The 13705-nt window shown below is 37.0% G+C and overlaps 1 protein-coding gene across 1 annotated transcript in view; it reads right to left on the bottom strand.

The window, feature by feature from the left end:
• The window catches only part of SNTG2 (syntrophin gamma 2), a 180557-nt gene that overhangs the window by 80791 nt on the left and 86061 nt on the right, over positions 1-13705 (bottom strand). The window contains exons 3-6 of the mRNA XM_054383622.1: positions 12978-13034; positions 12824-12881; positions 3633-3676; positions 3474-3515 (exon numbers count right to left, since the gene is read on the bottom strand). Coding sequence (XP_054239597.1) covers positions 3474-3515; positions 3633-3676; positions 12824-12881; positions 12978-13034 — 201 coding nt within the window. The remainder of the gene's footprint in view (positions 1-3473; positions 3516-3632; positions 3677-12823; positions 12882-12977; positions 13035-13705) is intronic.

Consider the following 13705-nt stretch of genomic DNA (forward strand, 5'->3'; position numbering starts at 1 on the left):
GATCCCACTAAGTTATTTCACAGCATAAACCTTGTCAAGTTGTCATCCACCATTTTCCCCTTCCTTTGGCTTCACAAAGAGAGAGGAATTAGAGAAGGGAATTGGTGAGAGTATATCAGGATTAGTGTGACCAGCAGGACCAGGGAAGTGATTGTTCCCATGTACTCAGCACTGGTGAGTACTGGGTTCAGTTTTGGGGTCCTTATTAACACAGATATTGAGGGGCTGGAGTAGGTCCAGAGAAGGGGAACAAAGCTGGTGAAGGTTCTGAGAACAGGTCTTCTGAGGAGTGCCTGAGGAAACTGAGGATGTTTAGTCTGGAGAAAAGGAATCTGAGGGGAGACCTCACTCTCTACAACTCCCTAAAAGGAGGTTGGAGTCATGTTGGTTATCAGTCTCCTCTCCTAAGTAACAAGTGATAGGATGAGAGGAAATGCATTCAAGTTGCACTGGGTGAGTTTTACATTGGGTATTTATTAATACAAACATCATCACTGAAAGGGTCATTAAAGACTGGAACAGGCTTCCCAGGGATATGTTTGAATCTCTGAAGGTTTTTAAAAGACAGAGATGTATTGCTAAGGGACGTGGCTTAGCACCAGGCTTGGTAGAGTTAGATAATGGTTGGATTCAATCTTAAAGCTCCCTTATCCTTACCAACCTGAATCATTCTGTTATAAATCTGTCACCTCATATTTCATTTCCTTTCACAATTTACTGTATCTTGAAAACTGAAGTCTCAACCAAGTAGACTCTGTGAGGAGTGTATGCAAACCATCTGAAGTAGAGGAATGCATATGTAAGAGATGTCCAACTGAAAGCTGATGGTTTATGTGGTCTCTGAACCTTATATGGAACAGAGAGGCAGGATTTCCTATTTTGCAATGCCTTACCATGCTTACATAGGAGAGGGGCATGTTTTTCAAGAAAACAGTTCTTGCAGTTCTGGATCTGTGTCATAATGGAAGTTTAAATACATCCACTCTCATCCAACAAAAAGTCGTAGGAATTCACAGATCCTCAAGAATGTAAACTGAAAGCACTAAAAAAAAAAAACCCACACACCAAAAAAACCAGGATTGTTGAAACTTATTCCTAAATTGAATATATATTTCACTTTAGAAGTTTATGCCATGTTTATGTGCAAGTGCACACACTCTGGGCATCTGTATTCCAACAAATGAGATGAGAAGTATTAACCTTCTGACAGGTAGCAGATAAGTGCATCTTAATTTATATATTTTATCTACAAATATCTACAATCTTCTGCTAAACAAATGATTCCTTCAAGCTGAAAGCTTAGGGTCATGAAGAGAACCCTTCTTTTTGAAGCATTTATTTTTAATTACAAACCCATCATATTCAAATAAGAGATTTTTATTTTGGGTAAGAAATTCCAACTGTTATTTCATAAAAACTCAGTGACAGAATCTTGATACAAATAAAATAAAACAGCAATAGACTAACTTATCTCAGATCTCACAGAATCATCCCCTTCCTCTACCACCTGACCCATTTATCTAGCTCCACTCTGATTTTGATATCAGGTTGTGATATTAGAAAAGTCTCTCTTGCAGAACTGTCTCCTGGCCCATTGAGATCTCTCCTCATGGAACTTTCCTCAATCATATGGCCTTACAGTTGTTCCAGGAAGTTTTGCTGAACGTTTCTATTGAATTCCCATGTACAGTGCAAAGAACAGCATTATGCATTCCTTATGGCCACACCATAGCTCTGCTACATCAACAGTTCTAGAGTGCTTCTTGGGATTGAAACCCAGTCCTTAAGGGATGTAACTTACTATTTTGTAAGGAATAATGTTCAGGAAGTTTAAAGTTTTCTTTATGTGGTAACAATAGAAGCAGCAGAAGTGTAGTTCACCAAAACACAATAGATCTGCTTCTGTGCTTTACTGGGATGGTCTGCAATTATTCTAGAAATCCAGTGTGATGGTATTAATCATTACCAAGAAAGGGACTGCAAGATGATGCAGCTGCACTTTATCTTGACCTAGACAGAACACCTCCAAGTAATGAAAGTAAGTTTAGTTCCTTTGTCCATGTAATTTCTGTCTTGCTGATAAGACTGTCAGAGCCCATGTCATTTATGGTTGCTACAGATGCTATTTTGAGATATGGTTGTCAGTGAATTGACTGAGAACTGCCAATACACAGGCAATGGGGTGAGTAAGAATTTTTATATACACTGCCTTGCAATGGAGACAGGAAAAGCACTGCATGTGGAGTGAAGGTGAACTGGTTTTATCCACATACAGCTTAACTGATAAATGAAATAAACCAGTTAAAAATTAACCACTACTCAATAAATTATTTTAGTTTGCATTAGACCAAACATTGTGGTAAACTGAATTTTGAAATTACATTGAATATGTGAAAGAGCAAAAGAGGAATCCTTGTCATCTCAATTTCTAAAGTGATATACAAAACATTTAAATCATTTTCCTTTCAAGCAAATAAACTGACTGAAAGACCCTGGTCCATTCCTTGAGCATTCATTTTCACCAGTGAGAGCATTCATTTTAGCATTGAGAGCTAACATTGCGTGAGGAATAGTCATTATAATTCCATTCTTCAGTACCAAGATTCCTCTAAACTGAACATCACCAGAGTCTAAAGCTCTGCAGAAACTGCAGCTGCATTCCAGAGTGTGCTGTACATTTGTGTCCCAGGGGCCTTTTCAGCGTGTCACAGCAATCCACATTTACTGGTTTTCTCACGAAAGTCAAGGCACAATGCATGTATATATATGTTATATATATAGCTTTTTATTTATATATATCAGATTTATTGGCAACCCCTGAAAGATTGTGATCACCCAGAGGACATTTCACTACTTATGAGCAGTATCATAACAAAGTAATGTTCAATTTTCATATTTTCACCATTCATTCTGAAATAATTAAGACCTTTCAATTTTTTTCTTTGCATTCCATTGAATTTTCATAGCAAGAAGCCCAGTGTGCAGTTTATGGGGAAAAACAAGACAAAACAAAAAAAAAAAAAAAAAAGAAAAGAAAAAAAGAAAATAAAAGAAAAAGAATAGACTGTGTGTTCATTGATAAAACTGACATAGTCCTCGTTCTGGGAAGAGGATTTGCACTCTGATGAACAGAATGGAGGTAACCTACTAGAATTTTGCATTTGTGTCTTATTTTGTGCTTTGAAACACTTTTTATCTAAAGGACGTAAAAAATATAATAAACAATGACAGAAATTCAACTTTGGAACAGTACATTTGTGCCACAGGTGCATGTGTCTTACTATGAAAAAGAGTCATGGTAAATGCAGAAACTGTATCAAACAGTGACAATTAAACTGTTAATAATCACACATATGAGAAACCTGACTATAATCAAACAAGAGTAAACTTGTATGTGGCAAGGCTATAAACAGAACAGTATGGACACAGAATATTCTATACACCATTAAAAAAATCCAAGTGAAATAACTTACCACTTCTTCATGAGTAGCACTTTCTACATTTATACCATTAACCTGAAAACAGATATGATAGGAAGAAAATTATTTGCAATGTATAAGTTTTGTTTATTGAAATAAACATAAAAGCAAGTACGAAACAAATGTCTGTAGAAAAAGTGAATTTTTACTGACCTGTATTATTGCATCTCCTATAAATAACATTCCTGTTTGGTCAGCTGTGGGATTACAGAAGGAGTACATTTTAATTGAAAGTAGTACTGCAAAATAATGCTATATACTCTCCAGCAACTGGTTTAGCATGCTGCTTGCAACCTTCATTCGAAACAGATTTTGTTGTGAAAATAACAATGGCACAGCAATCACTACTCATCCTATAAAGGTAATAGATTCCTGGCAATTTTAAACAAATTAAGAGAATTATCCTCCATGTGTAAAGAACTTATTGAATATAGAAGACAAATGTCATTTCTCACTAATGAAGGATTTCATTAAATTATGCAGAAAGTGTGAATCACACTTTTCATTATTCCTCCACAAAAAGGAAACAGCTCAGCAAGTCTTTTCCCCTTGAACAAATTTACAGGAGCCTAATTAATGAGGTTGTGCCTAGAACTTAATGTGACTCTAACATGATGTTTGAGTTAGATTTGTTCCCAGGAATAACAAAATACTTTATTCCAGGCTGTAATTTGCAGGTTTCCTGCATTGCAGAGTTAATGGAAATAATGTAATGAAACGGCAAAGAGTTCCACACACATACAAATGACATTTTGGAGATGCATTCTCTAGCTTCTAAATTCTGTACTTTTTACTGGAATTTGAGGATGTTTATCTCTTGGAAAGTATTACTTAACTGAATTTAATTTGATTCTGCAATGACTGATATGACTCAATAAGGCATATTAGTCTTCTATTTGATTTTATAGGGTGAGAGTTTAAGGTTTTGAAGAATGAAAAAAATGAACACAAAGGCAGAAGTTAGATGGAAATAGAGGCATAAAAAGAAAAAATGCATAGTGTACTGCTACCATTTCTGCAATACAGCTGTTACTACTACAAATGTACTTTTGGTATAAAACAGCCTTTTTAGTAATAAAATTATCTTTCTAATAGATTAGATGCAAGTTACTAGCTTATTAGTCCTACTTTTGTCAATATTTAGGAAAGATTTCACAATTTACTTTAGATTCCATGCTGCAAGTTGTACTGAAGGTCTTTATCCCACTTCTTATCCTGCTTTGTATTTAACAATATGCACCCAGTTTGTAACAGCTAGCATAGAAAAGACACATCCATGTACAGAAAAGCAACTGAATTCAAGCAGTTCCACAACATCATGAAGCAATCTGAAATAACCTATACTAGCTATATACAATGCTAAAGATGATGGACATTGGCTTTGGCATCTCAATATTAAACTTCTCTTCAAGGTGTCTGTAATAGATATGCCAATTGTGAAAAATACATGAAGAATTAATATTAATTGAATACTTAAGTTAGTCCCATTGGGTTGCTTTAGGAATGTGGGAGCATACTTGAACTGGAGAGAAAAGAGGAGGGTGTGTTTGACATTCAAGTGGCAGGAAAGCATGAAAGGATAAAGTCAAAGGGTACATGCCTTGCCCAGCGCATGTGATTGTCTCAGAATGGAGTGGAAAAGGTTTGACTGCGTCTGCATTAACAGGTGATAAGGCAGAACAGAGAATGAAGTAGTTCCTGTGGTTCCTTATGCCCACACTGTATGGATTTCAGGGATTTTTAACTCAGACCAGTAAGTGTTCCAGCCTGAATGCTTCTAGGTGATGCAGACATGACACTTCAGGGCATTAAGGGCCAGGCTGGTGTTAGGTCAACAGTTGGACTCAATAATCTTAGAGGCTTTTTCCAACTGAAACAATTCTGTGATTTTATGTACTACTCCACGCAGATTTCAGTCTGTAAATAATCTGATGTCCCTGATGTCATCTGATCACAATACAATTTCACTCAATTTTTATTGAATACCTGAAGCACACAAAAAAATACCAGCCACTATGTCCCCTGACACTATTAGGGCTGCACAAAGACGTGCTGCTTGAAACATAGTGATCCCTATTGACTCCACAGACTGCTCAATCCATAACCTTAAGTTTAAATATATGCTTAATTATTTCACTGTATAAAGAAAATCTAAAGGAATAGTTAAACTAGGCAAAATAAAAAGACTGGAGAAATTGGTATATAGAAGAGACTTCTCAAATTTATCAGGATGTATTTTTCCTTCCTCTTTCATGAATTCTACAGAACTACAGTCGTGACTGTAAAAATACACCTGCTGCAATTTGCCTTTTTTTTTAATTTTAAGACAAGCAGTTTGACATTAAAAATGTCTGTGTTTTAAAGCACAACCATATTAAACACTGAAAACTACCTTGTCATGGAATTATTTAGAACAGAACACATTCTTTACAGAAAAAAATCCCAACACTCCAAGCTTCTAATTTTGACCAAGAAGTTTCTTTAGTTTGGTTTTCTTCCTCTTTATAAGTGCCCAGTTTGTCATGTAAAGGGGAGTGTTACATCAAATGCCCGTGCTGTTATTCTAATGTGTCAGGTTCCCCATGTTAAATTAAATGGCACATGAGGAACTGGGACTTCTGTGTCACTCTTCAGGCCTGAGAAAAAGTGAAGCACAAAGAAATCATTTCATGTTCCTAGAAGTACTGTATCTACCCATGAAGAAGTCACTTCCAGATCTAAGCATATACAAACATGAAGCACTGAAGCTCAATGCATTCTAAGTACTGATTCAGTGTGAGAGATGCACTAGATGACAGACAGGTACTGAGCATAGGAGTAGGCAAGAAGCACAGGTTTGGAAAGAGAACAATGGACCTATGTGAATTAAGGACTAGCATATTCAGAAGAGGTAAAGAAATTGCCATTATCTTCCTCAACACCTTGACTGTGAATGCCTTAATGGCAGAATGATTCTCCTGTTGAGTCACAGGAGAGCAGTGAATAAAAAAAAAAAAAAAAAAAAAAAAAAAAAAAAAAAAAAAAACGCTACTCTGGGAATAGGTTATGGGACAAGGCTACAAGGATGATTAAGGGACTGGAGCACGTGCTCTGTGAGGTGAGGCGGAGAGACCTGGGGCTTTTTAGTCTGGAGAAGAGAAGACTGAGAGGGGATTTATTAAATGTTTATAAATATCTGAGGGCTGAGTGCCAAGAGGGAGGGGACAGGCTCTTCCCAGTTGCACCCTGTGATAGGACAAGGGGCAATGGACATAAACTACAGCACAGGAGGTTCCACCTCCACATGAGGAGGAACTTCACTGTGAGGGTCACAGAACACCTGAACAGGCTCCCCAGAGAGGTTGTGGAGTCTCCTTCTCTGGAGACTTTCAAGACTCATCTAGTTGCATTCCTATGTGACTGTGCTAGATTCTATAGTCCTGCTCTGGCAGGGGAGGGTTGGACTCAGTCTCTGGAGGCCCCTTCCAACCCCTAACCTCCTGTGATCCTGTGACTGTTGAAAGGCTGAGGATATCCTGCAGAAGAGATCTGGCATTTTGTATGGCTGCATAGAATATATCGTATCTGCAAAATTAACATAAGATAAAACTGATCTGTCTTGGCAAGACAGAACTGTTTTCTCTTCACCTTGAGCTATATAAAAAACACCACAAACTGCAAAATGCACCTTCCAAAGACAACACTCATCACAAAACTCTATAGGACTAAAGTACAATTTCCAGTAAGACTTTATATTTTTTATATAGCTGTGAAGAAACACAAATAATCTTTTACTGGAAGCTGATCTTCACATGCATAAGAATTTGATCATTAACATACTTTTTGAATACAGTTTCTTTAAACACTTAACAAAAAAGCATGATTCAGTAGCAGAAACCTAATGCACAAACATTTAGACACACACACACATAAACCCTCATTTTGGGAAAGTACATAAACAACTGCCTAAATCTAGAGCTGGACAGCTAACCTGCTGCTTCTTTTTTTTTTTTTTTTTTTACCAAACCAAAAGGAATGAAAACAAATTTTAAATTGACCTAAAATTGGAGCACTTTGTTTTTTTCTGTTAAAAATAAGTATTGGATTCATGAAGCTGTTAAATCCCATAAAAACCCAAAACAAACAAATACACACCATTAAGTTCTACAATGAAACATAATTTCCAAGTGAAACTTACAAGTATTTAATCCCAAATTTCATTATACCAGAAACTATGAATTATTTTAATGCATTTCATTATATAAAATGAAAAATGTTTCAGTGGCTGAATGTCCTGAGTCCATTCCAATCCTGCCAGGGTATACAACATCCCCAAACAGAAATGGATTAAACACTTACAATAGGTTTTCCAGTACAGCAGAATGTGAGACACAAGACTCTTACTTCCCACGTAGAAGGTGGGAAAATACTTTAAGATTAATGTTTAAACGAGTTTTGGCTCTCAAGAGTGGACATTTTTTGAAACTAGCCAAATGAAAGCTATCCCTGTTCTACTAAGATTTATTTACTTTTACTTAACTATTTTCCTTGTATCTCAGTGAACTAAACTCACTGTTTTGTTTCACCCTGGCTGCTTGTCTGACTCCACACATGATAGGAGATGTGAACAGAGCTTACGACAGTAGCCAGATTACTACAGCAGTTCTTCAGTGGAAAGTTGCAGAACTATTAAGTTAGCAACACAACACAGAAATTTGACTGCTTGATGTTTATACAATCAAAATATCCAATACTCTATGCAGTAAGTCACTTGGATGTATGATGAGGTTAGATTTCAAAGTCCATGTGGTCTTAGAGTCTCCACCCTTTAGATTCCACAAGTTCATAAAGAATCTTAATTATAAATGCAAATAGGAGACAGAAAAATGTAAACACATGAAAGCTCATCACTACACATATATTGCATATAAGGATTCTTTCAAATATATTTAAGAGATCTGACAGATGATCTTATGGATTCAATGCACAACAAGTAAGCCTAAATGATCTGATTCTTTCAAAGTTCAGTATGTTCAGTTACACATCTCTGAGAATGGGATGCTGCATCTATTTGACTGTAAGTCTACTGCAGTCTTTACTGTAAATAAACTGTTAATACTAATTAAAACACACGTAAAAATAACAAACAGCTAGAAGCCATTAGCACCAACTATTGCACAATGATTTACTCTGTCTTCAGCCAGTTTCAGAAGAAAAATAAAAAACAAAACAGGAAAAGCAATACTGTATTAAAACAAAATAACAGCTAGAGAAAGCATGAATCAAACTTAGAAATCTTACTGAGAAGCTTCAACATCAAGACTGTCTTTTCAGGCTTGATGGGGCTCTGAGGAACCTGATCTACTTGGGGATGTTCCTGATTATTGTAGGGGGGTGGACTAGAATGGTTTTAAAAGTCCCTTTCAACACAGTGCATTCTATGATTCTATGACAATCTGGGAGATTATTAGTAATGTTGCTAATATAGTTTGATATATAGGTATGAGGAAAAAAATCATTGCTTTGGAAGGAAAATAATTACTTATGGGATTAAAATTACTCTGTAGTTAATTATATAATTAACTTTTGAGTTCATACATATGATTGCATTTACTTCTCATTCTATTTGGCACAGTACTTAACCTCTCTGAAATTAACTTTAACAAAAGCTTTGGCTGGATGAAAAAACCCAAAACCAATCACCACTTTTTGTTAGAATGAAAAACATAATCCACAGAAAAATGTAAAAATGATGAGTCATTGTCATTAGCAAAACTTGCTCTTAATACTGACATGGAGCTCAGGAAAAACTCAGGACAACCTTACTGTGATTCATAATACACTGGTATTAGTCTCCCACACTGAATGATGACTTAAAATCATAGAATTGTTTTGGTTGGAAAAGGCCTCTAAGATGAAGTTCAACTGTCAACCTTAGACCACCGTGGCAAATAAACCATGTCCCAAAGTGCAACGTCCACACATTTCTTAAACACCTCCAGGACAGTAACTCCGCCACTTCCCTGGGCATCCTGTTCCAATGCCTGAGCACTCTTTCAGTATACTTTTTCCTAATATCCAACCTAAACCTCCCCTGTCACAATGTGAGGCCATTCTATCACCTGATACTAGGGAGAAGAGATTCACCCCCGCCTTACTACAACCTCCTTCTTTCAAGCAGTTGTAGAGCAATGAGGTCTCCCCTCTGCCTCTTGTTCTCTAAACTAACAATCCCAGTTCCCTCAGCCACTCTTCATAAGACTTGCTCTCCAAGCTCTTCACCACCTTCATTACCCTTATGTCTTTCAGAAACATAAAACTGCCTCTTGAACTGTCTTCATTTCAGTGAGCTTGTTCAGGAAAAGTCTCATTGAATTGAACTAGGATAACTTAATCTGAAAGTTATAAACATAGCAATCACGGCTGAGAGGTCTTTAAACCAGTCAAAACTGTAACAATATTTCTTACCTTTCCTATTGCCTGTAATAGATTTTATTACCTCTGTCACTACAGAAGTGCTTGTGTTGAATAACGAGATCAAACACAACTGAAATGTTCACTCTATTTCAAAAACCAAATGCCTTCATCTGCTGCTTAGGTCTGTCTAACAAAAATTACTTCTGCTTTTGAAAAATTTAGAGTACGAAGCTAACTGACTAATTACACAAAGGTCACACAGATAGAAAAAATAAGCAAGAACTTTATTATACCTACTTCTGATCTTTAGCACCTGCAGTGCTAAATGAATCACAGAATCCCTCAGGCTGGAAGGGGCCTCAGAAGTTCACCTGACTCAACCCCAGCATACCTTGAAAGCAAGGCTAGGATTCATTTCCTCACATAGGGTGCAACTGATACCACATAGACCACTATCTTCATGCCTTGTCTTATGGATCAGTGCCTGCATGCCAGCAACTGACTCAGACAGGAATGCTGCACATGGGCTTATTGTGTTAGGGCACTGCCTCTAGTTATAACCACTGCTCACTTTGGAAATTCCTAGGACAAAACATTACAAGAGCTGGAAACAAGTATCTTCTGAGGAGAAATGTTCAGATTTGAGGTAAATAGCTGACACCATAAAATTGTTACAGTTGTTACTCTACAAATAAGTGCAGCTTATGAAAAATTGCCTATATTGTACAAAACTCTGCACTGTAAGTAGTTAATATACAAACTTACTGCTAACCTTGATTTAAAGTACTACATCCTAAGAGGAAGGGAGATAATTTTCCTCATTGGCAATTAATTTCCTGAATTACTATCCCAAGACCTGAAAGTTTTTATTGAGGGTTTTCTTTCTTATTATTAGGTACTTATTTTCTTAGTGTGGTTTATTATTCTGTGTATTCAAGGACGCTATTATTGTTTCATATACAATAGAACAACTGACATAAATACACCTTATATTCCTCACTGCAGAAACAATATCATAAAAAGAACTATTGTACTTAAATATAAATATGGTACACAGAAACCTGAAGTAGTCTTTCCAACAGCACACAGGCATAGCCAATCCATTCAATATTCACAAGATATCTGCTGAAAATGAGTTATCAACTTTGGGTAATATATTTCAAGCAAAATAAGTACCACTGAAATAAATGCAGAGGAGGAACATGCAGTCTGTGATCTAGTAAAGAACAAGGCTGAACATGATGCTCAGCAAATGTTCATCTTCAATGCAACAAAGCAGGAAGAGAGGTTAATGAGTTCAAAAGATCACATCAGTGTGCCTCAGTCCTCTAAGGAGCAGGACAGGCACTGAGCATCACAGTGTTGTCCCTGTCCATGGCAGGTGGGTTGTACCAGACCTTTAAGGTCCCTTCCAACCCAAACCTTTCTGTGATTCTATGATTTATTTTCCAAAGCAATTCTCCAATTTTCCAGGATCAGTCCAATGTCTGACACAGTCCCCCAAAGGAGGTTCTCACATACAGAATCACAGAATGCTGCTAGGGGTTGGAAGTGACATCAAAAGATCATCTAGTCCAAGCCCCCTGCCAGAGCAGGATCACCTAGAGTAGGCCACACAGGAACACATCCAGGTGGGTTTTGAATGTCTCTGTGAAGGAGATTCCACAACCTCTCTGGGCAGCCTGTTTCAGTGTTCTGTCACCCTCACAATGAGTAAGTTTTTCCTTACATTTACATGGAACCTCCTATGCTCCAGCTTGCATCCATTGCCCACTGAGAAGAACCTGGCTTGATTCTCCTGACTCTTGCCCTTCATGTATTTATAAACATTAATGCAGTCACCTCTCAGTCTGCTCTTCTCAAAGCTAGAGACCCAGCCCCAGCTCCCTCAGCCTTTCCTCATAAGGGAGATGTTCTACTCCTTTAATCATATTTGTGGCTCTATGCTGGACTCTTTCAAGCAGTTCCCTGAGGTCCTTGAACTGAGGGACCCAGAACTGGATACAATATGCCAAATGTGGCTTCACCAGGGCAGAGTCAACGGGGAGAAGAACCTCTCTTGACCTACTAACTGCACTCCTCCTAACACACCTCAGGATGCCACTGGTCTTCTTGACCAAAGGTTACATTATTGCTGGCTCATAGTCATCCTTCTGTCAACCAGGACCCTTCCCCTACACTACTCTCCAATAGGTCATTCTCCAACATGGGGTTGTTCTTTCCCAGTTACAAGACTGCACTTGGCTTTGTATTTCATGAAATTGCTCCCTGCCCAACTCTCCAGCCTGTCTGGGTTGTGCTGAAAGGCAGCACAGCCTTCTGGTGTATCAACCACTCCTCCCAGTTTTGTCTCATCAGCAAACTTGCTGACAGTGCACTCTGTTCCCTCATCCAGGTCATTGATGAATATATTCACCACAACTCTCTGACTACTTTTTGCAAGTAAATGTCAATACTACTTAACTGGGTTGGACTACACTGATTTAGATCTCATCTCATCATCACCATAACATTACAAATCATTCTCTGTTTGCAGCTAGGCACAGTTAGTCATACCATAGAGCAGTGAGTTATTATGTGGGTAAAAACAAATCTACTTTATATTTTTTTTTTGTCTTCTGGGTTTTCAAAGTTACATCAATCAATTTGTTATGTCACAGTTTTGTTTTCATGAGTAACTTTAAATATTTTTTTTTTGCAACAGTCTTGCCACAGTAAAAGGTTTTCTGAAACTATTACTTCTCAGTAAAATTTCAAGTACAGGTCCTAAAATCTTGAAAATATTATAGACTTTAAATTCAACACAAAGGTACATGGGCCATTTTTTGAAATTTACCCAAAGTTTTAAAGAACAAGCCATACATGTATTTCAATTCCCAGTTTAAGAAACACTTGATTTTTAAACAGCCCTAACATATACATAAGTAAAGACCACAAATATACGTTACCTGCTTGGTCTTTAAATATTTTTGATACGACAACAGGCACTTTGTGCTCAGCACCTCCCTGCAAAAGAGGCGTATTAACTGTGAGAGCTCAATTAAAACAGAAGCAATTTATTCACACTGAAAAGTAAAAAGAGAAACAAGAAGTTATCCATACCTTTATGCTTAAGCCCAAGCCACCAACTGGTTGTCTATGAAGTGTAACAGTTCTGTGCTTTAAAAAATTGTAGAAAAAATAAATTTAGGTGAAAACACAGTATCTGAATAAGCACTAAAGATGTTTCTAAACTGGTTTTCACTTAAAAAAAATTCCAGCAAACTAATTCTCTGAAAGAATACTTTCATACATTTTCAAAATGTCTCTCTTCTGTTCCAAGAACATTACCTTAGACCAGCCTGAGCGAAACATGGAAACCTACTATATTATGATACACAGTACCTGATTTTTTTCAAAAGGTCTATATGACTCAATTTCAGGCCATAATTCATCTTTATTGATACCTGTGCTAATTAAAGTCGTTTCATAGGTTCTTTTCTTCATTTTGAACTGCATAAAAAAAACCTTTTTGATCCAAATTATCATATTCACTGGAAGAGTTCAGATGTGAACCCAATTAGAATGTGACTCTATCTTTAAAATCAGTGACTCATTCCCAAGAGTCATTTTCTATGACATAAATCCTTTCTGCTTATGTAATTCACGTTTCTCTCCACCTAGGCTTATACCCTGTAAACAAATTATTCCAATATATCCCATCATATAAAGATGAGAGAATAAATATTTCAACAGTTTAGATTTCTTTGGCATTTTTGGACACCTGATACAAATACAACACATGGACAGCTTAGCCATTTTACAAAAGCAAGGTATTATTTATTTGTGTC

This window comes from Indicator indicator, chromosome 9 (assembly GCF_027791375.1).
Source record: "Indicator indicator isolate 239-I01 chromosome 9, UM_Iind_1.1, whole genome shotgun sequence".
NCBI lineage: Eukaryota > Metazoa > Chordata > Aves > Piciformes > Indicatoridae > Indicator > Indicator indicator.